Below are 26,579 nucleotides of genomic sequence, written 5' to 3'. Positions count from 1 at the left end.
ATAAAAGGAAAGAAAGAAAGAAAGAAAACCTACTAGATGCCGTTTGGATTGAAAAATACTATCTTATTATTATAATTTTTCTAAATTTTCATATACAATATGATAAAAAAATTTTAAAAAATAATAATATTAAAAAATAATATTCTAATAATATTTTATTCAACTTTCATCTAAAATTATCTTATCTTATCTCACTATACAAACGGCCTCTAATTATTACAAACCCATTAAATCTCAAACAGCAAACCAATGTACCAACTACAACTATATTGAAGAGAGATTGAATATATAACAAAAAATAGTTTCATCATCAGCGTAAGTGATTTCATATTACCTTGCTAAACGTAATTACAATATTGTTAGAGAGCTATAACATTACCCTACCGATGGTATATTGCATATGCGTGGAACCCTCGGCTAACATCTATCATGGACAAGAATTAACCAACATTGTGCAAGGCAGAGGTGAGTGTGAGCAGAGACTGAAGGCAAAACCTCCTTCTCTCTGGTCCCATATCGTACCTCTGTGTTTTGCCCAAAATGAATATATGAGTGAGAGAACTTTGCTCTCTTCACCCCATGAGCCTACATTCCCTAATGAACTTGTTTGAGAAACTTACATATTTATTCCAAATGCTTCGTACCTCCGGAAACCCAATCTCGAGCCATGGCTTTGCAGGCCCACTGAAATGTATTACAGCAGCATCTTTCAATATCTCTCGATGAATTTCAGTTGATTGATAGCCTAATCCGGCAACATGCCATGATGGATCAATAGGATGCACATGACCCTCGAAAGCTATCAAGGAAGGTGGAAGGACTCCTGGATGCCATAATGCCAACCCAGATTTGAGGCTCTGTGATATGAGGTAATAATATTATAGCAACAAACAAGGGAAAATTATTTCCTTTTCTAATCAACATGGTAAGCATATTTATCCATCAGACCAGTGAAACCTAGAGAGATATTCCCCACAATATCTATTCGAAACTGGGTTTGGACAATATAGCATAAGAAATTTATGATTAATCTCCATACATGCCGGAAGGAGATGATTTCATTTTTTTCAAGGTAGGAGATGCCTAGCCCATGTGGAAATTTTACTGGCAAATGGCTGAATTTTTCAGCAAGGTAATCTAAATGCTTTAGGGAGGACAGTAGTTTGAATAAAGCTGCCATGAACAACTTAATTATGCTATTTGTCACAAAGAAACAGATGGGGAAGGATAATAAACTGCAGCGTAAGCAAAATAAAAATCAGAAGGAAAACTTATCCTCAATTCAATCTCAAACATTATCTTCTCTGTATCTATTACGCACTGTTTCTAGCTGCTTTCCCTATGCCACTTCAAAGGAGTAAGAATAAGCAATATTTTTCCAATTGCAGGTCATTAATCACCCAAGGACAGTAGAAGCAAGTACAAACCACCACTTCTAACCATAAATAAATAAATAAAATAAAAATAAAAAAGCAAGATTCTCCCATATTACTTGCTTTAAAAGAATGGTTTTATTTTCTAAGAAAAACACAAAACAAAATTTTTTTCAGGAGGAAATACATGATGCCAAAAAATCATTAGCTATATCCATCTCGAGGACAATATGCAAATCACTCTGACAACAGTTTCTCGTTACCATCTTGTGAAAGTGTGAGGGAATGTACAATTTTTCTACAAATGTGAGGGAATATACTTACAAGCTCTAGCCATTGATGGTAAGTTACAGTAATGTTGGTCCTTCTCCAAGCTTCTATATCAAATACATTCAGGCCATACAGCCATGCACAACGATCATGATCAAAGTTGGATGATATAATTGGATGAGAGAAGTTCAAATAGTCCCTGTATTTTCTTCCTGGGCAGCAGCCATCTCCACACCATGAATTAACAACTGCACCAACAACTTTTCCTTTGAGATCCAACTCCAACAGAGATGCTATGTCGTGTTGCACAACAATATCATCATCCAAGAATAGTATCTTGTTGAGATCTGGAAATAGCTGTGGCCCATGAAAATCACATGATAAGTCAATTGTCAAGTGCGAAAATCTGACGTGTCATTTACTCAGAAAAGATTCAGTGAAAATATTGGGTGACTACCTCGGGGATATAAATTCGGAGATGATTCAAGAGGGAGAGGGAGCTAGGGCTTAATGCCTCTAGATATCTTTTGTGTCCTTTATATTCAAAATCTTCTTCATTCAAATTATTGTAGTTGTGCTTCCAAATTAGGCGATGAATCTCTAGCATCTGTTTAACCCCAACATTCACTTCCTGAGACCAGTCATATTGGTGCAATCCCTTAACTTCAACCACAGCAGATTTAAGAGAATTGATTGCAAACCATGCATGCATTGGGGTGTATGTTTTTTTGTCAGTTACTATGTGGAACACTAATTTTCCAGGGTTGGCTGAATTTTGGATCGTAGAAGAGACAACAACAGACGCTGCAAGGACATTATCAGTTAGGAGAACGAGGTGGTGAAATGAGGGGTCAGAAAGGCGAGAAACATATTCTGGTGGAGGTAGAAGAGATCGAGCCATTGAATTTACAGCATATTCTTCAGCAAGTTTTAGGCAAAGACAATGTAAGCTCTTGGGAACACCATGTGACGCTAAATGCCAGAAAATAGACTCGCGCTGTCTTGCTGACTTGACCCTATGCTCCATCCTTAGCAGCTGCATATCAAGACAAGAAATGTAGATTTAGGCTTAATCATCATATTATGATGATCATATGTCTTGCTTTCATTCAATCTCATACTTCAAAGTACTAATGCAAATATCCACATTGATCTGACATGTTCAACCAATCTCATACAGTTTCCTCTTGTTTGAAAGTTGAATATACACAATCCATGCTACGATTATCAAAATAATAACAACCAGCCTGGCATTTTTTGCACATTTCATGCGAATCAATAGCAAAAAATCAAGATCCATAATTTCCGCAAAATACAAGAATACTAGGATGGGTATGCATGGAGAGAAGACCAGGATACAGGGTACAATATGATATCAATATGCAATACAAAAACTTCTAAAGCAGTAGAATTACATCAAATATGGATAAGAGGCTTAAACCAACACGATAGAGAGTGTATACGATGCAATGGTCCATAACCAGTACATTATATCTAAACTAGTGAAAATTAGGTTGGTATGCAAGAATCTATAGGATTTTATCACCATTGGTGACATATTATCTATATAATTATCCCTAAGCTTATGTTTGAAGTCTGAGTTTGAATTATGCATTTATAGGCTCTATGAACCAGACATTGCATCATATGAATCTTCAAATATGTAAAAAATCTTATATGGTGCAGTTCAATCAATCTCTATGAGCACCCTTCATGGCTTCTTAACTATGGCATCCGCAATCACCCAGCCATCTACCCCAACAGTTGCAGCCACAAAACTATCATGGTAGCCGTCATCACAACAATCTCATGCCCAATCCCTCTCTACCGACAATCATCACTACTATATTCTCTTCAATAAATTTTAAGCAGCCACAGCATTCTTCAAAGCTCCGGAATTCTAACATGATTTTATGTTCAGCTAACAGCAGCCTCCTCAAGTACACCCTTGCATCTTCAAAACTTAAGTCCAGCTCTTATGAATAGATCTTTTGATAGTCACAGCTGCGGCAACCTTTTAATCAAGATCTTCTTTTTCGAATCTCCAAGTCCATTTACCTATCACAGCCAGATTTTTAAAATATTACAAAGTGTACAAAAATTTATATTATCCTTCATAATATTTCACTTTCACAACAATCTCACAACGCAATTACCATCAAGCAACAATTATCACCATGTTCCTCTTTAGCCGCCACTTCATTCTTCAACTCTTCATGACATACTAACATTTCAAATAAGTGGTTCCCTCAATATTTTCCATTTCTTTTATTTCTAATGCCTTTTATTTCAAAGATATGCCTTGCTAGCGGTGAGATCCTTTTGTTTTCTTTTATAATTGTCAATCTCTTTTATTTCCAAGAGCTAGGTTTCCAATGATGACACCCTCTTATTTTTTTGTTGCAACTTCCTTTATGCCTTAGGCAACATCATTATGTTACTTTTAGCATTAACAATCAGTTGTCAACATGTTTCGAAGACAAAAACAATTATCAATTTAAACAGAATCATAGGAAGTTTAAGATAACGCTACATCTTCAGAAGACAGCTCCTCACAGAATTCCATCAAATGAAATAAGTTGTCTAGCTTGCAAAACATCCATGATTCTTGCATGTCACAGATCAAGTCTAATATTTGTTTGTAATGTTATGTTACAGAAGTGTATAGTAATGTAGCTCTACTTCCTTTCATTCCCTTCTTTCCTTGTATAGATGAGCCGTAAAACTAGTATATAAGTTGATACGTCATCTCTATTCTCTGCCGAGAGATAGTTTTCTCAGAAATATCCGAAGTTTACTGTATTCCAATCATCAAAAGTCTACCCAGTTCCAGAAACTCATCCAAAGTTTATTTTGCAGCTATTCTAATCATTCCTATACTTTTCACGATGGATCATTTTAGTGGCCTCAATGTTACTGTCGCTGGATTCTTTGTTATTATTTATCTGTAGCTTGTGGCCATAAAAGAGTTTTTGTAATGCAAACACATGCAAATTTTTTATTGAAGGCAAATGATCAGTAAATTATTTTTTTCTGTATGTAAAACAATGGGTAACATTGGTTATTTGGTTTGCGTTGATAGATAAGATTTAGATAAGGGCTAATATGAGATCAAATTTATCTACAAATAGTCTATTTAAATAGATAAATTTAGTATTGGATGAAGATGAAGGCTTAAACATCTCAAAATTCAAAGTTTGGATAAGACCTTGCTATCTGGAAATCTGAGGAAGAATTCGTGTCCAGTCAGGAACCTGTCATGACAGGTCATCTGCAGATTTTCAGGAATGGGATTTGGAAACTGGAAAAGAGTTTGGTCAATAGTGATAATCCATCCAAGTGTGCCAAGAGAGTAAAAGAGTTTTGGGACTTTTACAAGAATTATCTCTCTTGGAGTTTTTGTAAACCACACAAAATACAAAGACAGTGAGTGTGATTTGAGGTGAGTTTAGCCATTGGACTAGGGGAAGAAGCCAAGTTTGAAGATTGTCAGAAGTTCCAGCTGCTACTACAGTAGAGACAAACCAAGTCATTTTGTCGTGGAAGTAAGGGCTTCATGTTATAAGGGTTTGTAAGAAAACTTGTATTAATCTTCAAATAGTATAATTGATTTGTTCTGGGTAGGCTAACCCGGAGTGGTTTTTACCTTTAAAGAATTCTTTAAAGAGTTTCCCTTAGTCACAAAAAAAATCATTGTCTTATGGTTGGCCTCGTTTGCTTCATCATTCATATTTATATGTAATTCAATAATGTGATTTGATACATGTGTGGGCTGATTCGATATTTAATAGTTGTTGCTAATATTTGACATGAATTAAAATTGGACAAAGAATTGTGACATACACCTATTCACGCCCCTCAAGGTGTTATTTAGTGTCAATCTTGTAATTTCACAACCCATTCTACGCAAGCATGCCACTCCATTAAAAATAAGTTAAGTTTACAAAACTACCCTTAATTTAATATGGAGTTGCAAGATAGTTGTAAAACAGTTATAAGTTGATCTTTTCCCGCTGTCATAATATGCACGCCCCAAGGGCTTCCAAATTTGGGATCATATTTTTGGGGACTAATTTTCGAAAAATGCCTTGATGTCCCTAACTCCAACAGCTGTCTGCTTGTTTTAAGGTTTAAAATGAATTGATTTAGGTGCTGATTTGTTATAGAAGGCAAGTAGACGAAAATTTCCTAATTGGTTCTAGTATAGGAGAAGAAAGACTTACCAAATTTCTGATAGGCACTAAACCAGAAATTCCAGCATTTAAGAGTCCTAAATCAAGGCTTCCCCGTTTGCTACTAACAAAGGAAGTAGCCAAGCTTCTTGGAAGCCCTAAAAACACCATTTTTTCTTCAATCTGTATGCAACCCGAGAAAACCCTAACCTTTTCAACTCAGCCTAAACTCCCCTTTGATGCTGCTCTTTTTCATCCCCTAAAACTCCAAAAAAATTCAAAAAATTGCAGCTTTTCTCCTTCCTTAACAGAAATTCTATCTGTTGATCTGTTAAGTATCAAGATCAAGAAACAAGGAAAAGAAGAGATAGACAAGGAAAAGAAGAGATAGAATCATTCTTGGACTTATTCAAGGTAAGTCCAACCTCCACAAGAAATGGACTTACCTCCACAAACTACCAAGAAATGGAATTATTCAAGGTAATTCCAACCTCCACAAACTACCAAAGTCTCCGATGACCCTCACCCCTTTCCCTCTTTGTATTTATATCAACTGAATTACAAACACCTTCCTAAAGAAGAAGACCCTCATCGCACCATTATACTTGCACAAACAAATACAAAACGCCCGTTTCATTTACACTACATGCACCCTTACATTCATCAAAACGACCCAATTCATTAACATATAAACTCCCTGTTTTATCTTCAGCCTTTTAACTGCCAGTTCCCTTCCCACATCAATGACGATTTCCCCCACTTAACAAAACCTTGACCGCAAGGCTTGTGACTGCCATTCCTCCCACTCAGAGCACTTTGCCCACAAGGTGGGGATACAACTCCATCAGCTTCCACAATGATTCCCAAGAACTGTCTTCTGGTAATGCCCCTCTCCACTGAATTAAAACTTCTGTGATAGGTCGATTCCCATTTCTTTAATATTCTCTACAATATCAGCTCTGGTTCTGGTTGAAGTAAGCCTTCCTTGTCCACTGGTGGCAAGGTTTGTAGGTGATGTGCTGCTCAAGCTTCTTTTCAAGACATGAAACATGGAACACTGGATGAGATCTTGAGGAAACTGGTAGGTCCAGTTTATCAGCCACTGCCCCAATCTTGGCTAAAACTTTGAAAGGACCATAATATCTTGGTGCCAGCTTAAGGTTGTGTCTCAATGCTACTAACTTCTGTCTATAAGGTTGCAACTTCAGAAATACCTAGTCTCCCAACTCAAAACTCCTTTCATTCCTTTCTTTATCTGCAAAGAACTTCATCCTCTCTCGAGCCTTATTCAAATTCTCCTTCAATTCTGACATAATCTGGTCCCTAGTCTTAAGGTGCTAATCCACAACAGCATTAGTTATTGTCCCTGCAACATAGGACAACTTTGGAGGAGCATAGCCATACATGGCTTCAAAAGGAGTCATCTGGGTTGATGAATGATTTGTGGTGTTATAACACCACTCAGCCATAGGAACCCACACACTCCACTGCTTGGGCTGAAACCCTACAAACACCTTAAGTATCCCTCCAAGCATTTGTTCAAAGCTTCAGTCTGCCTATCAGTTTGTGGATGATAGGCAGGGCTGAAAGCTAAAGCAGTGTCTTGCAACTCAAAAAGTCCCTTCCAAAATTTACTAGTAAACACTGCATCTATGTAAGAAAATATGCTTTTAGGCATCCCTGAGAAAAACACTTGGGCTAACTTGGTTGCAGTATAAGGATGGGGCAGAGAGAAAAAAGGGTATATTTAGTCAACCACAGAAAACACTACACTAACCCATGTGACAGTGGCAAACCCTCTATAAAGTCCATCTAAATATCAGACCATGGACTAACCTACGCTATAGCAAGCCAGCAGGATGGACAACTTCATACTTAGTGATTTGACAGGTATCACACTCACTCACTATCTTCTTAATGTCTCCACGCATTACTTTCGATTAGAAATCCATCTTAGCCCATTAAAGAGTTTTGTGGTAGCCTGCATGTCCAGCTTGAGGGTCAGAATAGATGTGGTTTAGCACTTTTTGTTTGAATTCAGAATCTGGAACCACAACAATTCTGCCTTTTCTTAGTGAAAGCCCTTGATGCAAGGAATAATGTTTGTCTGTTTGTTCCCCTTTCTGAAGCCTTGAACATAACTTCTAAATTCCCTGTGAAAGTGCATAACTCTGCTTAAGCTCCCCAATCCAAAGTGGGATCGGATAAAAGAACTGCCAGTGTTCATTCTTCCTCTTCAAACTTCCTTGATAAGGCATCTGCAGCCTTATTCTCCTTCCCTCTTTAATCATATCCCATCAATTTAGTCACCCACTTTTGCTGTGACTCAGTACCCACCTTTTGCTCCAACAAAAAGTTGAGGCCTTGTTGGCCAGTCTTGATTTTAAAAGACTGGCCAAGGAGGAATGGCCTCCACTCCTGTATAGCAGTTACAAGGGCTAACAGTTCCCTTTCATAAGTTGATAACAACAAAGCTTTACCTTTGACTCTTGAAGGCCTTGCTGTAATATGCAATAGGTTGACCCTCTTGCATTAACACATCTCCCAATCCACATCCACTTGCATCACATTCAATTGTGAATAACTTAGAAAACTCTTGAAACCTCAATACAGGAGGCTGTCTAACAGCCTTCTTTAAATTTTGAAAAGCTTAAGTGGCCACATCAGTCCACTCAAAGCAATTTTTCTCAAGTAAAAATGTAAGGGGTGCTGCAATCATTACATAATCCTTTATAAACTTCCTATAGTAACCCGTGAGCCCCAAAAAGCCCCTGAGTGACTTCAAATTAGCTGGCACAGGCCACTCCAACATAGCTGATATCTTAGATGGATTGGCTTTAACTCCATCAGATATCAAGTGTCCCAGATAATCAATTTTTGTAATAGTAAACCCACATTTTGACCTCTTGGCAAACAAATGGTGCTGTCTCAGGACCCCCAACACAGTCAGCATATGCCTTGAGTGCTCCTTAAAATCTTTACTGGTACCATATAAGGGCTTCCCCTTGCATATGGTAAGAGACCATTAACAACCTCTAATGAAGAGGTGTTTGATGGAATTCAAAGTATTGTGTTACTTTGAAAACCCACTCCGATGGGTTATTTCCATCAAAATTAGGGAAATCCAATCTAACCCCCCTTGATAAAGAAAATCTATCATCCTGACTACCCATATGAGAATTTTGGTTCACTTCCACAGAAGGAAGCACACGATGATGCTCAACTAATGTATGAATCATATTATGAGTTGATCTAAACTGTTCGTGATGGAATGAATGGACTATTGCTGGTCATCCAACTGCCTCTGGATCTCCTCACAGTGGCTCATATACCAATTGTTAAGTATCAAGATCAAAAAACATGGAAAATAACAGAAAGAATCATTCTTGGACTTTATAGAATCAAGAAATGGAATTATTCGAGGTAATTCCAACCTCTACAAACTACCACCAAAGTCTTCAATGACCCTCACCCCTTCCCTCTCTGTATTTATATCAACTGAATTACAAACACCTTCCCAAAGACAAAGGCCCTCAACACATCGTTTTCCTTACAAAAACAAATGCAAAACACCCCGTTTCATTTACACTACATGCAACATTACATTCATCAAATCGACCAATTTCATTAACCCAAACTTCCTGTTTTATCTTCAGCCTTTAATTGCCAGTTCCCTGGCGTCCATCACATGGCATCCCTTTGGTGATTTAGGTGAGTTTACTTCTCCAAATTTTGAGTGAAAGTCACTGCCTAAATTCCAGCAACTAAATCGTTATGATAACCCTAAGTTTTTTTTGTTTATTTAACAATACCTTTTTGAAGTCCTAATAGATTGCTAGAGGCTGCAAATCTTTATGCAATCTCTAAGTTGAATCCAGGGTAAGTTTCAACAAGTATCACACCTAAATCTCAAAATTCCCTATGCTTTGTGATCCTAACAGTCTTATAGTTTTTATATGTTGAAACATAGAATTCTAGGTCTAGAAGAATCCAAGGATTCAGCTTTTGGGCAAAGGAAAGAAGAGGTGGACAGGTAAGTCATCTAGTCCTAACCTTTTGGAGTAGCAAAGTTTCTTAGTTAAAAACCTCTCTTAAACCCCCCCCCCCCCCCCCCCCGGCCCCATGTTGTATCTAAGCATATGATTTGACGTATAAAACATGATATATAACAAGCTTTTATTTTTCAAATCTGAGGATGATGATAACCCCCCATCCCTCTCTCTCCACCTTTTTTCCATTGCTGCAACAGAACAACAGCACTTGAACGGTTGCTATCAAGTCCTTTTTGGTGGGGTATTCACTAGGCCTTTAAGGCCACGGTTTTAACTCCTGAGGACTCTTTCTTCCAATGACTCAGATCAAGCTGAGACAAACCTAGAAATTTTAGCAAGGTAAACTCTCAGCAAGCAAGTTCATGGCATGCATAAACTAGCACTCCACAATTTTTTAGCTCTAAGGCTCCATTTGGATGCTAAGATCTGAGTTTATCTGTGAAAAGTAGTGAGTTAAGATGTTTGAGTGGGTTTTGTGGGTCCCATCAATGATTGGCTTATAATGGTAGTGATGGAAAAATAATAAAGTCCCATCAATGAAAAGTGCTGAGTTAAGATGAAAAAAGTGAGGTCTTTTTAGATGAAAGAAGTTTTGTGTGTTTGGATGGAGAGTATATCCATCTGTATGAAACTATTTCAAATGATCTGAGATCATCTTAGCACCCAAATGGGCCCTAAAGCTCACACGTAGAGCCCAAAACGAGACCTGACTTCCACTGTACAGTGATCATAAAGCCAAACTAGACAACTTTTGAAAGATACATTCTAGGACCTAAAGCCACACGAACCCCAAATACGAGTTAGTGATTCAGTTATAGGCTAAGTGCAGTAAGTCCTTAAGCCCATGATAGAAACTTGAAAGTCATATTTGAGGACCTAATGACCATAGAAGGAATAAAGAAACAATTGAGATAAGGTACAAGGAAAATCAACAAACTACACTCCATTCTACTATGATGAGGTGGCACAGCTCATCTACCTATAATTTTTTTTTTTTCAAAAATATAAATGATGATCCAAGGATTAAGAAAAGTGTCATATTATATTGATAGGTCCCAACACAGATATTACAAATGCTAAAGTAAATTGTTTTCTCTTCGGGTGAGAGTACCGCACAGCTTGGATAATATTTTTTTGATGATCCCTCATTGATAAGTCTTGGCTACTTAAATAAGCAAAAGCCACGTACATAGTGCTGAAATAAAAGACAAGTGCCAATAACTAGTAACTGAAACATGACCATCCGAAATAACAAAAAAATATGACTAACGGAAATAACATGCACTCAGAAAAATAAACATCAAGCAACGTTAAACTCTCTAGTACTAGCGACCCAGTCGGCACATGCAAGATCTTCTCGTTAACTGCTAATGACCCAGTCTACTCCTGCGTTTTCTTTGCATGCTTAATGACCCAGTCCGCGGCACAACGGTCTTTCACGTCCACTCTCCCCCCAAATATTTGGAATATGGCTTAAGGCCCCTCTCCCAACCTCGTGGCCTATCAATACTCCCCCCATCAAGTGGATCCTTGTCCTCAAGGCCCACACAGTTGGGAACATTTCCAATAGTTTTTTCATCTAGCCATTTTCTGGTGGACCTGGACCCATTTGAAGGTCGTTTGCTGCTGGTATGGGTGTAACTTCAAAGGTACAATATTGCCGATTTCGAACGACACATCCCTCCATAGTTGGTTGCTCTTTGGTGACATCTTTACAGATAATGTTGCCGCTGCCATTGTATCCTTCTAGCATGAGTAGCCATGACCCTTGACACCAGTGATCTGCAGTAAAATGCTCATTACAATTAAAACATGGACCTTGAGCTCGCCTCCACTGCATTTCATCCCAAGTCAGTGGCCGAATAGGAGCTGCAGGTGCGGCTGGTGCTGCCCGAGTTGCTGGCGCAAAAGCTAACGGGCTAACGGGGCTCTCATTGGTGGTGGAGGATGTACACACGTTTTGTCTCGATAGTTGATCATCTTTCATTTGCGCGAAGCTGATAGCATCCTTTAATGTCTGAGGCTTAAACATTCGGATACCTTCCGAGATGTCCGTTTTTAAGCCACCCATAAATGTTCCTACAAGAGCTCGTTGCGTCCAGCCACGTACCCGATTGCCCAGGCACTCGAATTCCCACTATTAATCACATAGAGAACCATCCTACCTTATCCTCAAAAGAGCTTCATCAAAATCTTCGCACTTCGAAGGCCCAAAAAGAGCCCAGAGTTCGTCTTCAAAATTTGCCCACAAGAGAGCGTGTCCTACTTCTCGTGTAACCCATCTTGCACTCCTCCAAGCCCTGCCTCCAACTGCTCAATACATTCCTTATTGGTTCCCATAAGTAACCTGACTCTGATATACAAAGGCTAAAGTAAATTGTTCTCTATTCGGGTGAGAAAGTACCGCACAGCTTGGATAATATTTTTTTGATGATCCCTCATTGATAAGTCTTAGCTGCTTAAATAAGCAAAAGCCACGTACATAGTGCCTAAATAAAAGACAAGTGCCAATAACTAGAAACTGAAACACGACCATTCGAAATAACAGAAAACATGACTAACTAAAATAACATGCACTCAGAAAAATAAACATCAAGCAATGTTAAACTCTCTACTACGAGCGACCCAGTCGTCGGCGCATGCGAGATCTTCTCATTAACTGCTAATGACCCAGTGTACTCCTGCATTTTTCTTTACGTGCTTAATGGCCCAGTCCGCTGCATTACGTTGCATGCAGCACAACAGTCTTTCACGTCCACTCTCCTCCCAAATATTTGGGATTTGGCTTAAGGCCCCTCTCCCAACGTCGTGGCCTATCATATATATAGTGGGATAGGACCGTGGTTTTTTAGCTTACTCAAGATTAAATTGACACACCAAAGAGCATAAAAAACAAACGATATTGCATATTACATGCTAAGCAAGTCAACCACGCATGTGACTGTGTGATCGATCATCCATGAAAAGTAGTAGTAATGATTATGAGCGTTTTTCTAGATTGCAAAAGGAGTGATACCGTGGACGCTAGAAAATGAGGTTAGTACGTAGCATGAACATATCCTTTATGAGCATTACATATTTTCTATATAGGAGAAGTGTTTACATTCCTTCTCAAGTAAACCCCTTCTATGTCCTTATGATATGAAACGTTAGGCAAGTAAAGTTTTACAAATGTTAACATGATGCATGTGTTAGTTGAAAATAAGGAACATGCTTATATTACAAAAGTTTTACTTATGTTTTCTAAATTATGCAATTTATGATTATTCTCATGCTGTGAAAATTATGATTATTCGGAAACCAAACAGCACAGGAGAAAAAAGAAAAAAAGGAACAGAAGTTGAGAGGGGTATGCGTGTACCATAGCCTTGGTCTTGAAAGCGAATGTCTTGATATCGTGTCCTTTTGACGTCATATCCTTCACAAGCTCGTTGAACGACTCTATTTGTTCCTCGTTAACGTTGCCCGTCGTTGCCTCAACTAGCGCTCCAGTTAGCTCTTCTCTGAGCTTCTGTACGGTACATACATCACCATACGGTAAGGAGCAAACGCATCAATGGACCATTTCTCAATCAATCAATACTCCCATGACACTAACGTCGGAGTCGGAGTCCCTTTCCAATTTAAAAAAAAGAGGAATGCTACACATCATCCCACACCACACACTTTATATATTAAAATATTATTTTTTATTTTTTTAATTTTTTATTTCATTTTATTCTTATTAAACTAATTAAATTATTCTATTTATCATCTACACACTACATATTTATTATAGAAAAAATGAAAAAAAAATTAAAATAAATATGGTGTGTGAAGTGTGAGGATGACAAGAAGAATTTTCCTTAAAAAAAATGAAACGGACAAAAGATGTAATGATTCCCACCCCTGAAAAACCGTGCTAGCCGCGTTATTATTAATGGCGAGCCATTTTTTTCCCGGCAGGTACATGCAAATTTAATGCAACTTTAACAAAATTCAAAATTTTTAAATATTAAAATGATTTTAATTCTTCTCAATTATTTTAAATTTTAAAATAATAATAATATTAAACATAATATTTTAATAATATATTATTTAATTTTTAATTTTTATCTAAAATTTTCTCACCTCACTGTTCAGGGTTTAGCGTAGACATTTTATAATAACGACGTCGTCGCATCGGACGCATCTAACTAATTCACCAATTATTACAATTTTGTTTGTTTCTTCAAATTATTTGGTTTGTTTTAGATTAAAAAAAGAAAAAAAAAAGCAAATTAAGATCAAGTGGATGGGAATAATATGATTGCAGAACAACTGGCCACGTGTCCTAGAAAGTAACTGGTAGAGTGCAACCGACAGCGCCTCAAAATGCGCTTATCCTTGGATTATACTCGGCATATTGTTTGGTACCGAAAATGCCACCATTCATTTAATCTAATTTACGAAAAGAGGACACAATTATTCTATTTGTATAGACCAGGTGTGGGTGCACTAGCAGTTGGGGTCTGGATACGGAAATGACCTCAAATATTCTATAGATGATAATAAAATATAAAATAATAATAAATAAATAAATAATAATAATAAAATAATAAATAACAATAAAATATTATCAAAATAGTTTAATACCCAAACCAGCCCTAAGTGAATCCAAGCAGGCTACCACACGGGTAAATCCTTTTCACTCAGGTTATAGATACTGTAACACTACTAACACAGATTAACTGAAAATTATTATTATTTCTTTTCAAATGAGAGGTTTGAGAATTTCTTAGTGTAAGAAGTTGGCTGAAAAATCAAGCAATATTCACGGCACAATCATAGGGCAAACCATTATAGGAAAAGGTGCGTATGGAATTCATAAAAAGTTAGTTTCAAACGGCCAACCAAGGCCAAAATTAAAATCATGAAAAATTGGCAGCTTTCATAGAAAAAACACAAGAAGAAAAATAAAGAAATGTGGCCCTTAAATTGGCCACACGGGAAGATGTAAGAAGAATGAACAAACTGATCTGTGAATGTCACATTGTTAACAAAATCCTTCTCATTCGTATAGAAAAGAAAAGTGCAATGAAAAATGGGAAAGTTCAAGGGAATTTAATCCAAGACAGTTGTGCAAACTGTTCTAATTCACGTTAGAAAATGCTGGACGTACAACCTAGTTGTAGTTGATATGATATGTTACACAAATTGATATCACAGCTCACGTGACACCTTATCGTGTCAACTCTACCGCCTAGAGTATATGATATGTTCCTTAAATTGATATTACAGCTCACGTGACACCTTATCGTGTCAACTCTACAGCGACACTCTACTGTCTGGTATGATTTCATAACCATTTTAAATTTTTTTATCATATTATGTCTTGTCTCATCTCATCTCAATTCAATATTTAAATATAAATATTTTTTAATTTTAATTTTTTAATTTTTTAATTTTTCTAAACTTTTAAATAAAACACAAAAAATAATTTAACTGTTTCAAATCTCAAAATAAAAATATTATTAAAATATTTCCTTAACTCTTTTTTAACTTTATAATTTTTTTATTTACTATTTTCTCTCTTATTTTTCGTAATACTATAAAAATCTTAACTCAAAGTCAAGACTATTTATAAATTATCTCTTATTACTATTTTTAAATTTTTTAACTCATCTCATCTTATCTATATAACTTATCTATATAACTAAATAAAGACAGCTTTTGAAAACATTAAAAAATATATATAAAATAAAATAACGATATACTCACATTTTTCTACAACTTTTTTAAAATAAGAATAATTACATAATTTTAAAATCATATAAATTTAAGAAATTAAGATTTTTAATGAACTGCTACCATAACATCAATCCGCTACAAAATAATCTTTAAACTATAAGGATAGTCGGGCGCACTCGGAAATAAAAAGAGTTCTCAAACCTTTTGCCCGTTAAGAGGTAAAAAATAAATAAAAAATAAAAAACATTAAAATGATAACAAGCAGTAGACGTGGCATGTAATGTATCGAATCATCTCACAAGACAAACAGTATAGATACCATCGAAAGGTGTGGTGCACGGAAAAGACTAGTTAAAGAAAATTTAGAGCAAACGGTATATAATTTTCAATTACTTTTCTATATAATTTTCAATTATTAATTTATTTTTCTATAGGCATATAATTTTCATTTTTCAGCAGTGTGTATTGGAAGTTCGAACACTTACCATAGATGCGTCATCCCCCGTGAAAAACCTCCATCCTATACAATCTGCCAATAAAACCGAAAATATAAATAAATAAGTAAAGAAAAACGTCAGCTTCTAACGTAGACATAGGTCATTCTAAGCGTAGTTGTACCTTCTACGAAAGTCCATGTTATTATCCATAGACATAACCATTTTGGGGAATAAGGTACAACTATACACTGCACACTCTATTCCTCCACAACATTCTCAAAAGCGTACTTTACTCGAAATTGCATAATTACCAAGAGGGGAGGAACAGGCAGCGGCAGATTCGAGCACCAAAAACGCAATTCTCACGAAGAGAAATGGCAGAGCGATCCCTAGCAGTAGCACCACCGGCAGCAAAGTCCGGCTCGGAATACGACGACTCGCCGTGGCAGTCGGCGGCGATCCCTTCACTGCGCTGCCGGAGCTCGATATCGTTACTCGCTTTATCCCCGTCGTTGATATGTAAAACTTCATGTTCTCGAGCTTTTATGAACTTCCTCCAATTCCATGAATACGGTTCCAAACGGTCGGTTCACTCCAGCTGATTCCTGTTTATGCTCATTTCAAAGCAAGATCTGTCGGTACAGAAAAAAATAACACACACACAGATACACGCACTGAAAAGGAATGCTTGAGATCGAAATGTTGATGCGAAGCGCAAAAACGAATCGGAAAAGCATTGGAATTGGACTGGGTTAGAAGAGCAAGAATTTACCTGTAAGGACTATTTTTTGACAAACAGCGGAGCTCGAGAGAATTGGGTAGCTTTGTCAGAGACTCAAGAGGTATAGTTCACGCTCCCATATATTTTTGTTCGGACTATTAAAACAATATCAATTCCCAATAAATACTCAGTAAGTTTAGGAAATAAAAATAAATGAAATTGGAGAGAGACTGAAGGCGAGAGAGAGAGACAGTGGGAGACAGCGTGAGAGTGGGAAAAGCCAAAACCAAAGCCGCGGGAAGAGGGACGCGCAATTAGTTAGACATAATTTGGGAAGGACCTTTACAAATTGTCTGATATGGCCTTCATTTTGCGTGAAACTACTGATGTGACCTCCACCGACAGATAATTGAGTTGAAAAAGAACATGTGAGAAAGTTCTGTCGCGTAAAAAACCGTTAATGACAGGCGTCACATTGCGTGGTAAAAATATCGAAAAAAAAAACCTAAATCCTTTCTAGTAAAATCCAATTTTAATAAGAGAATTGATTCTCTCAGGCGCTTTAGCCCACCGCCGATGGCTGAAGTGGATTAAAATTTAATAAAACAGTGCGTCTTATCGTGAGGAAGGGGAGATGAAATTTGAAATTCTTCTCCAAAAACAAGGCGTTTTGATTTTTTGGTGAAACTGGAACAACACTTATCTCTTCGCCATGCTTCATCTAGCATCTTCAAAAACTAAAAAAAATGTTCAAGATGATACTTACTTGTTTTGGTGACTGCTAAAATCTTCCAAAATACTATTTTTGGTGAGACTTACCAACAGACCCTGACTATGGGTAGTGTTACCCACAAAATAATAAGGCAAAGGATTTACATAGAAACTTACAGAGGAAAATGAAAGGTGGCAACAGTGCACCCATTTGAAGACAAAGGCACAGAGAAAGAGGAACACTGTGCGATTGATTGGGCTGGTTGGAATGCAACGGTGACAACACAAAGGGTGGCGTGGCGACAGCAAATTAGTGTAACAGAAGACATAGAGATAGAGAGCGAGATTTTAGAGTAAGAGATGGAGAGAGTTAACGAGAAAGCAGGCCAAGAGGAGAAAAAAAAAACTGTCAAAGTGCTAACCTCGGGAGGATGATGCGTGATGGCGAAAGGTGCTTCAAGGCTAGCTACGCTCGGCATGAGGGAGAAGTTGCGGAAAAATAGTGGGTGGTGGATGCTCTGTTTTGGGAAGCTAAAAACAGACGCTTAGGGTGCTATACAATGAGCAGATGGTGATGGAACAAACCGTATTGCTTGAGGGTAGAAGAGCTGCGAGATGTAGCAAAAGGTGCTTCAAGGCTAGCTACGCTCGGCATGAGGGAGAAGTTGCGGAAAAATAGTGGGTGGTGGATGCTCTGTTTTGGGAAGCTAAAAACATACGCTTAGGGTGCTATACAATGAATAGATGGTGATAGAACAAACTGTATTGCTCAAGGGTAGAAGAGCTGCGATATGAAGGCTGAGCAATGGTTAAGGTTGATTCCTTCGTGGCTGATTTGGGTTCTCAGTAACAATTGAAGAAAGGCTCCCATGAAGGTGGTTTTGTGGTGGCAGATGTAAAGACTCACAGAGTGGTTGGCTTGGCTTCAGAAAGCTAGAGCAAGTTCATAGCGGTTGGCACGGCTAGTTTCATGCTTGGTGATGGAGGTTTTACGTCCAACTGCTGCAGCGTCGTCGCTTGGTTGTGGAGCTGAGAATGAGGGATGCTTCAAGGTGAGACGCACGCTGAACATTTCTCATTTTTGAAAGAAAAAAATAGACGAAGGAATAAGGAGCAAGAGAGAGACGAAAACAGATGAAGACCCAAAGAGAAAAATGCTTCAGTAGAGAGTTCAATGTCTATAAATCCATACATTTTATTCATGCCAAATACACCACGTGAGAGATAATGGGGCTGAGTTCCATATTACGCTACTATGGATCTCATTAAAGCTACATTTTCAACTAGCAAATAATTCTACAACTGACTTAGGCATCACCCATGAAAACAAATCTTTAATTTCCAGTTGTCTGATAAGGGGGAAAAACTGCTTTATTAATTTGCCTCTCGAGAGTCAAAGGACAAGAATCAAAACAGAACCCAAGATCTCAAATTTGTGAAACAGAGCTAGAGAAAGATGCAGTCCCTGAGATCGTCGACGAAGAGGATACTGTCGGGCGCAAAAGAGACTGTCGACGAAGAAGACCGAGGACAACTACGCCACCTATTCTATCGAGTCTTCTTCTTTGTGTTTTAGTTCTTTTTGATGTCTTCTTTCTTTTCTATCATATTTTCCATTTTTTTAAATAAAAATAACATTTGACAAAATATTAAAACAACAATTGGTACACGGGATGGCACATCAATCTGCTTGTACCTAGTATAATTGTTTTAATAAACTAAAATTTGTTTAGTTATACAAATCATCTTATTTCATTTTACTTAATCATTATAATTTTTTTAAATTTTTATAAAAAATATAATAAATAATTTAATTTTTTTACATCTTAAGCTGCTCACGAAACTCAGTTATTGATACTTCCCAATATAATATCCAAAAACTAGAGGATTTAGTCTATAAGTTGGCCCAGGCTCCTTGATGTGAACTCTAATAGATTTGCTTTGAGACCCAACAACAATACTGGAAAAACAATCCCAAAAAAACCAAACTCAGGTATATGGATGGAGAATCTAGACCCGATGAAAACTCGTTCAAAGAACTTAGATTATATCAAAATCTAGACCCATTGAAGAACTCGTCTCAAGAACCTAAATTACAAAGGAAGAACGCCACAAAGGTTTTGATTTACCCTTGATAAGTTCAGAAGTTCAAGAAGAACAAGAGGAGATAACTCAACTCTCAATGATAATTCCATATAGTCTGCCTCTCAAATGAGATTACAAGTGGTTTAAATAGACAATCCCTAAAAATCCTAAGTAAACAATGCCTCGGGTACTGTAGCGTGAACAGTACCATACGCCGCGCTACATTAACTTCTGAAACCCTAGTGAGACATAAAATTATAACTTTCCAAATAAACCCTTGGTCAAGATACATGGCCTTCCCCAAAACCCTAGTTCATTAGAAATAAGACGTGTGGGCTGGACATCCCCGAAGCCCAATTATTCTTGATTAATTCATTTGACTAATAAATTAAGCCATTTTAATGAAATAAATAAACCCATGGCCTTACATAACAATAGGCCCAAGTCGTGTCTTTTATAGCTTGGATCAAGTGAAGCAAAACTGGTTCTCCTTCTTTCAAACCCGTCATGAGTGTTGGGCTCTTGCTAGCTTGATCCCAATTAGATTGCACCAATTCTTGCATTGCTCTCTTGATCTTCATGGCTCTTAATCTTGTAATTGATCCTTAAGACTTGGTCCGCCTTGGGGCCCATCATTCCCCCTCTCCTCAAAAGGATTCGACCTCGAATCTCCACCTGGATCAAAGGGAAAAAAATCAATAACATTGAAAATAGCAAACACATGATACTTACCTAGAAGATCCATTAGATATGAAGTATCATTAACTTTATCAAGAATTTGGAAATGTTCATCCAAGCTACATCTGTCATCAACAAGTAAATGTGTTAAATCAGAAGAAATAAATGGATTAAAACCATAAATAATTTCAAAAGGACAATATAAAGTAGCAGTATGCATGGTCCTATTATATGCAAACTCTATAAATGACAAACGTTCATGTAACAATTCAATAAATGGAAAATGATACACCCACAAACGTTCGTCAAACACATCTAAAGTCTTCCTTACACCAAAATGACCTCTCCAATTATATGTGATCTCAATGAATGGCAAACCATACTCCCAAAAGTTTTCATGTAATACGCGTAAACTCTTCTTTACACCAAAGTGACCACTCCAGTTATATGCAAACTCAATGAATGGGAAACAATACTCCCACCATTGTTCATGCAATATGCCGAAAATATTCTTTATACCAAAGTGACCCAACAGACCACATCTATGCACAAGCAACTTACGCATAAGACTAGTAGGCACACAAAGTCTTTTCTCCCTAAACAAGTACCAATCTAGTCTATATAAATGAGAAAATGATGCTTTCTCATGTACTTTATACACACTAGCCAAGCCATCATCATTAACAAACAAGTTCTTATCATATTCAAATCTCAATAACTTTGCATCCAAAATGAAGACAATGACATACCTTCTTGATAATGCTTCAAATACAAGAATTCTCTTACCATATGTGTACTGAATTATATGAGGAAAGGTCTCAATGAATTGAACCCACTTGGCATGCATTCTATCCAACTTAACTTGTCCCTTCAAGTGCGTCAAGGACTTATGCTCTTCAAATAAAAGTCGGTTAGGGATTGTCACACCTGGCACAAGATCAATGTATTGCTCTATCTCTCTAATAGGTGGCAATCCACTAAACACACCGCTAGGAATCATGATCTCATATCCCTGCAACAAAGAGATAATAACACTAGGCAAAGATTTGTTAAGTCCGTTAGTATTAAAATTTGGCTTAGCATAAAAGCTCACTTCTCTCTTTGTTTTTCTCTCACTTTCTTCGCTCTCATCTTTCTTTTCACTCCCTTTTTTTCTTGTGGTTTTAACATCACCCTCATTTCTTTCACTCTCTTTTTCCTTTACACTCTTCTTTCTTTCAATTCCTTTTTCAACATCTTTTTTTGAACTCTCAGCCTCACAATTGTTTTTCAACTCATTCTCTCTTTTTCTTGAGGTTTCACTATTTCTTTCTTCCCCAACCTCACTTTTACTCTTTCTTTTTTTATCAACCTCACTTTTCAACTTGAGTTGGTCCTCATGGACCTGTGTTGGAGTTAAAGGAGCAAGTTTGATTGTTTTTCCATCATTTTCAAAATTGTACATGTTCCTAAACCCATCATGAATCACTCTCCTATCACATTGCCACAGCCTCCCCAACAAAATATGGCCAGCATGCATAGGCACTACATCACAAAGCACCTGATCCTTGTACTTCTCAATTGAAAAAGAAACTAGCACTTGCTTATTTACCCTAACCTCCCCACAATCATTCAACCACTGCAACTTGTATGGTCTAGGGTGTTTCAAGGTAGCTAAATTCAATTTCTCAACTAAAGTAGTGCTAGCAACATTAGTATAACTTCCCCCATCAATTATCATACTACATACCTTATTGTTGATGTGGCATCTAGTATGAAAAATATTCTCTCTTTGCTGCTCTATATCATCCATCTTAAATTCTGTATTGGAAGCACGCCTAACAACAAGACACTCTCCATACTCTTCATTCTTATTGTACATATTCTCAATACTAGGCTCATATCTCCTCCTATCTTTCCCACTTTGTAGATTTCTAATCACTGCACCTCGTTGATCCATCCTATCCCTTACTTCTCCCAACACCATGTTCAACCGCTCAAATTGTTATTGCATGGTTTGCAACACAAATGAATTATTTGTCATCTCATTTGGTTATGAGTCACTTTAATGAGTCATTGTATTTGCTGCACAAAAAAGAATGTTAGTAGAAAACGACCTCACGCTCTCTATCGTACATGTTTACATTCAAATAATGGCGCTCCACTCGTGTCACACTCTCTTGCCTTTTACCTCAAGAGTTTTCCCACTCAAGTTCTTTCAGAACTAATTGAACTAAATCAAGATAATACAACTTTGTCTTATTCCAACTAGTAATTAGGTCCGAGAAACAAGAACAAGAGAAAACACTGAAAGAATAAAATGACACAAGACTCAAGGAAATGATACAATGGAAAGAGTAATCACAAGACAATATACCAACTATAATAATATATGCAGCCCCTTTGAAATAAAATAAAAATTCAGAATTTTTTTTTCGATTTTTTTTTCTTTTCTTTTCCTTTCTTTTCTTTTCTTTTCCTTTCTTTTCTCACTATTTCAATCAAAAGCAGCAATATTCAATTGTAACAATCAAACAACTGAATTCAAACACATAAAAATTAGTAAGGAAATAGAAGAGAATCAATGAAATGACACTCCAAGGAATTGACAAACTTAAAGATGCAAGAAGCCCAAAAATTTCCAACCCTACAGAAGCTGCAAATTTTGACAGCCCACAAACAAGCAATTTAGCCACCTAATGTTGATAAATATGAAATCAAAATGATAGAGTAATTTGGCAGTCCTAGGAAAAACGAATTTCTGCACTTTTTTTTTTTTGCAACCCTAGAACAATGAAACCCTATAATTAAAGATGCAATAGATAAAAGATAGAATTACACCTGATTGGAAACCTTGCTCTGATTACCAAATGATGTGAACCCCAATAGACTTGCTTTGAGACCTAACAACAATACTGGAAAAACAACCCCAAGAAAGCCAAACTCAGGTATATGGATGGAGAATCTAGACCCGATAAGAATCGTTCAAAGAACCTAGATTATATCAAAATCTAGACCCATTGAAGAACCCGTCTCAAGAACCTAAATTACAAAGGAAGAATGCCACAAAGGTTTTGATTTACCCTTGATAAGTTCAGAAGTTCAAGAAGAATAAGAGGAGATAACTCAACTCTCAATGACAATTCCATATAGTCTGCCTCTCAAATGAGATTACAAGTGGTTTAAATAGACAATCCCTAAAAACCCTAAGTAAACAATGCCTCGGGTACTGTAGCGTGAACATTGCCATACACCGCGCTACAGTAACTTCTGAAACCCTAGTGAGACATAAAATTATAACTTTCCAAATAAACCCTTGGTCAAGATACAAGGCCTTCCCCAAAACCCTAGTTCATTAGAAATAAGACGTGTGGGCTGGACATCCCCGAAGCCCAATTATTCTTGATTAATTCATTTGACTAATAAATTAAGCCATTTTAATGAAATAAATAAACCCATGGCCTTACATAACAATAGGCCCAAGTCGGGTCTTTTATAGCTTGGATCAAGTGGAGCAAAACTGGTTCTCTTTCTTTCAAACCCGTCATGAGTGTTGGGCTCTTGCTAGCTTGATCCCAATTGGATTGCACCAATTCTTGCATTGCTCTCTTGATCTTCGTGGCTCTTAATCTTGTAATTGATCCTTAAGACTTGGTCCGCCTTAGGGTCCATCACTCCTCCTCAGCCTATTCGGCATCGTCCAATCTGGTATGTATTGTTCCTCCATTGCCTAACACATCGTTTACCATTTCAAAGTGAATGATAGTTGAGACTACTACAGTGTGATTTATAAAATCTTTGTAAGTAAAACTAATAAGCTACCAATAATATAAATAAGTATGCATGATATTAAATATGACATATATACTTGATGAACATGAACGTGCTTAGAAACAACATGACTTGACATGAACATAGCATGCTTGCTCATGTAAACTAAATTCATGCATTCTAACTAAGAATGGGAATACTCAGGTAGCTAGCATGCCTTCACATTGAGTACTATTTATATTATGTTAGATTTTATTCTTCGCCATAGTACCCTACAGCACATATGCCTTCAGCACGGTACCAGGTAAATCATATACCCCTTGACCATAATACAATTTAGCTTAATAAATTTTTCATGCTTGACTTATAAATATTTCATGACATCGTAATCGTGACATGTGATAGATATTCATGATCGATGCTTATAATGACATAGCATGGAAAAACAAGGCACACTAAAAATCAAAACAAACTCCATTATGCTTAACACTATCAAATTGTCTCTCCATATCTACCTTCCTACTTCTATAGGGCACTCCATATTTACTTGTATTTAAGCAATAATGCTCCTATCGAGAATTGTTACCGCTATCCTATTCGGGACAACAATTCAACTTATAAGACGAATATTCGTGCAATGTTGCATATACTAAAGACACTGATATGCTTAAATCAAACTATGTACAAGCTACAAACCTTGATGGCTTATGTGATGCCCTCAAATTTCACTTTGAGATTTGATAAAGCTTGAAGTGTTGGGTCATGTATCACAAGATTACATATCTCCATTCATAACAATTAAAAATGTAATGCACTTAGCATGCATCTAATACTATGCAATATTCGTAGTGGATAATTTTTTTCTTTGAGCAATATTATGTACCAAAATTAATATATCCCAAAAACATTAACATACTTCATAACTTCACATGATAACAGATATCCAAAGGTTATAGCACTTATCCAAAAGGAATGTAATAATATAAGTACTGGAGACAATTCTCAATAAATACAATCTGGAAATAGAATATATTCTACTAAATTGCTGAGCTGCTCATGCAACTCCGCTATGATCTCCTAAAATCGCATCCAAAAAGTATATAACCATAGTTATTAGTTCTTTATCGTTTCTTTGTGAACTAGTCAGCCTCATCCAAGCGTAGGTTCTCAATATTCTGACACAACAATGTCTCTGATTTTGGGGAGAAGGTAGTTAGCACTATAAAGTAAGATTTATTTCTAAATCTCGACAAGTAAAGTACTAATTTACTAACAGTATACATATATGCATGCATAATAGTAAAATGACATAAATATACTATGACATAAATATGAATAATGCGTGACATGATTTAGCAAATAACAAGACATGTGCTTGACTTGAAAAATAACGTGATTAAATTAAACTTGACATGAACTGAAAGAAGCTTGACATGAACTGAACTTGAATAGAAAATACTTGACATGAACTAAAATTGACATGAATACGAAATGTCCTAGCAATCAAAATAATTTCACCAACTATTTCGTTAGAAATAGGTGAATAATCATTCTACGCACGGAGTACCTAGTAATTGCTTTAATGAAAATACTCTCACAATCAAAATGATTACGACGTGAGCATTTTAGTAAATATACTCTAACAATCAAAATGATTATACTAGAAGTACCTTTATGAATGATCAATTTAGGTACTCAGACAATCATAGTGATTACGTCATGAGTATCCATGCATGACTGAGAAAATATTTCTTGATGGACTCCTGTGACTGATGAGCTGCTGCACTTTTTCCTTGCAGCTCTATCTCTCATCCACATAACATGATCACTAGTGCCAAGGTTGGTATTTGAAAGCCTAACCCCAAATATGGATATTTGCTTGCCTTATATAATTCACAAGATATTCCAATAGATGCAAGGAACATAATATATGTAAAATACCATCCAGGTAAGTTCGCAACTGTGGATGAAGAGCCACACTACAATCAAATCAAACATGGGTATCAGTTCCTTACTGCCCACACATGAATGTAGTGGAATGTAAATGGGTCTACAAAGCTAAACTTAAGCCAAATGGTTCTCTTTAGTGACCAAAAGTTAGACTTGTTGCCAAAGGGTTTAATCAAATCGATGGGCTACACTTTACTCAGACATTCTCCCCTGTAACCAAACCATCCAAAATTCAACTTGTACTCATAATAGTTGTTGTAAACAATGGGAGCTTCACCAACTTGATGTAAAAAAAATACATTTCTTCATGGCCATCTGCCCACTCACGTTTACATGCAATAACTGGCAGGTTATCTTGATCAAGCTTGTTTCAACCATGTATGCCAATTAAGCTGAGCATTATATGGTCTCAAATAGGATCCGAGAGTCTAGTTAGGTAGACTAAGTGACTTCCTCCATCATCTTGGTTTCTTTTCCACCAAACTTGACTCTAATATATTCATTTGTCAATCAAACCATAGCATGCTCACTTTGTTACTACATGTAGATGACATGGTGGTTACAAGTGATGACCCTTATTGGATTAATTGGCTTATTATAGAGTTGGCCAGCCAATTCTCCATCAAGGACCTTGAGTTTTATCATCACTTTCTTGGAATCGAAGTCTATAA

General features: G+C 36.8%; 1 protein-coding gene and 1 long non-coding RNA gene across 6 annotated transcripts; one reads left to right on the top strand and one right to left on the bottom strand.

Moving 5' to 3' along the window:
- Positions 1 to 252: 252 nt before the first annotated feature.
- Positions 253 to 17,017, bottom strand: LOC122304121 (probable galacturonosyltransferase 15). Of its 5 annotated transcripts, none has more exons than XM_043116199.1 (7): positions 16,786 to 17,016; positions 16,325 to 16,645; positions 16,062 to 16,105; positions 13,229 to 13,378; positions 2,101 to 2,679; positions 1,698 to 2,000; positions 253 to 857 (listed from the first exon to the last, which is right to left on the bottom strand). In XM_043116199.1, exons 2-7 carry the CDS (start codon positions 16,542 to 16,544, stop codon positions 573 to 575), a joined length of 1,581 nt encoding a protein of 526 aa, XP_042972133.1. In that variant the 5' UTR covers positions 16,545 to 16,645; positions 16,786 to 17,016; the 3' UTR covers positions 253 to 572. The 5 variants fall into 5 exon arrangements, with proteins under 5 accessions (XP_042972133.1, XP_042972132.1, XP_042972134.1 ...); XM_043116198.1 differs by having other exon boundaries at positions 16,325 to 16,618; XM_043116202.1 differs by having other exon boundaries at positions 654 to 823; positions 16,325 to 16,618; positions 16,786 to 17,017.
- On the top strand, positions 740 to 2,809 carry LOC122304122. The gene is made up of 2 exons (XR_006240918.1): positions 740 to 869; positions 1,389 to 2,809. It is a non-coding gene; the product is annotated as an uncharacterized LOC122304122 (long non-coding RNA).
- Positions 17,018 to 26,579: the final 9,562 nt, after the last annotated feature.

Source organism: Carya illinoinensis, chromosome 3 (genome assembly GCF_018687715.1).
Source record: "Carya illinoinensis cultivar Pawnee chromosome 3, C.illinoinensisPawnee_v1, whole genome shotgun sequence".
Lineage (NCBI taxonomy): Eukaryota > Viridiplantae > Streptophyta > Magnoliopsida > Fagales > Juglandaceae > Carya > Carya illinoinensis.
This window is presented reverse-complemented; position numbering and strand designations above follow the sequence as displayed.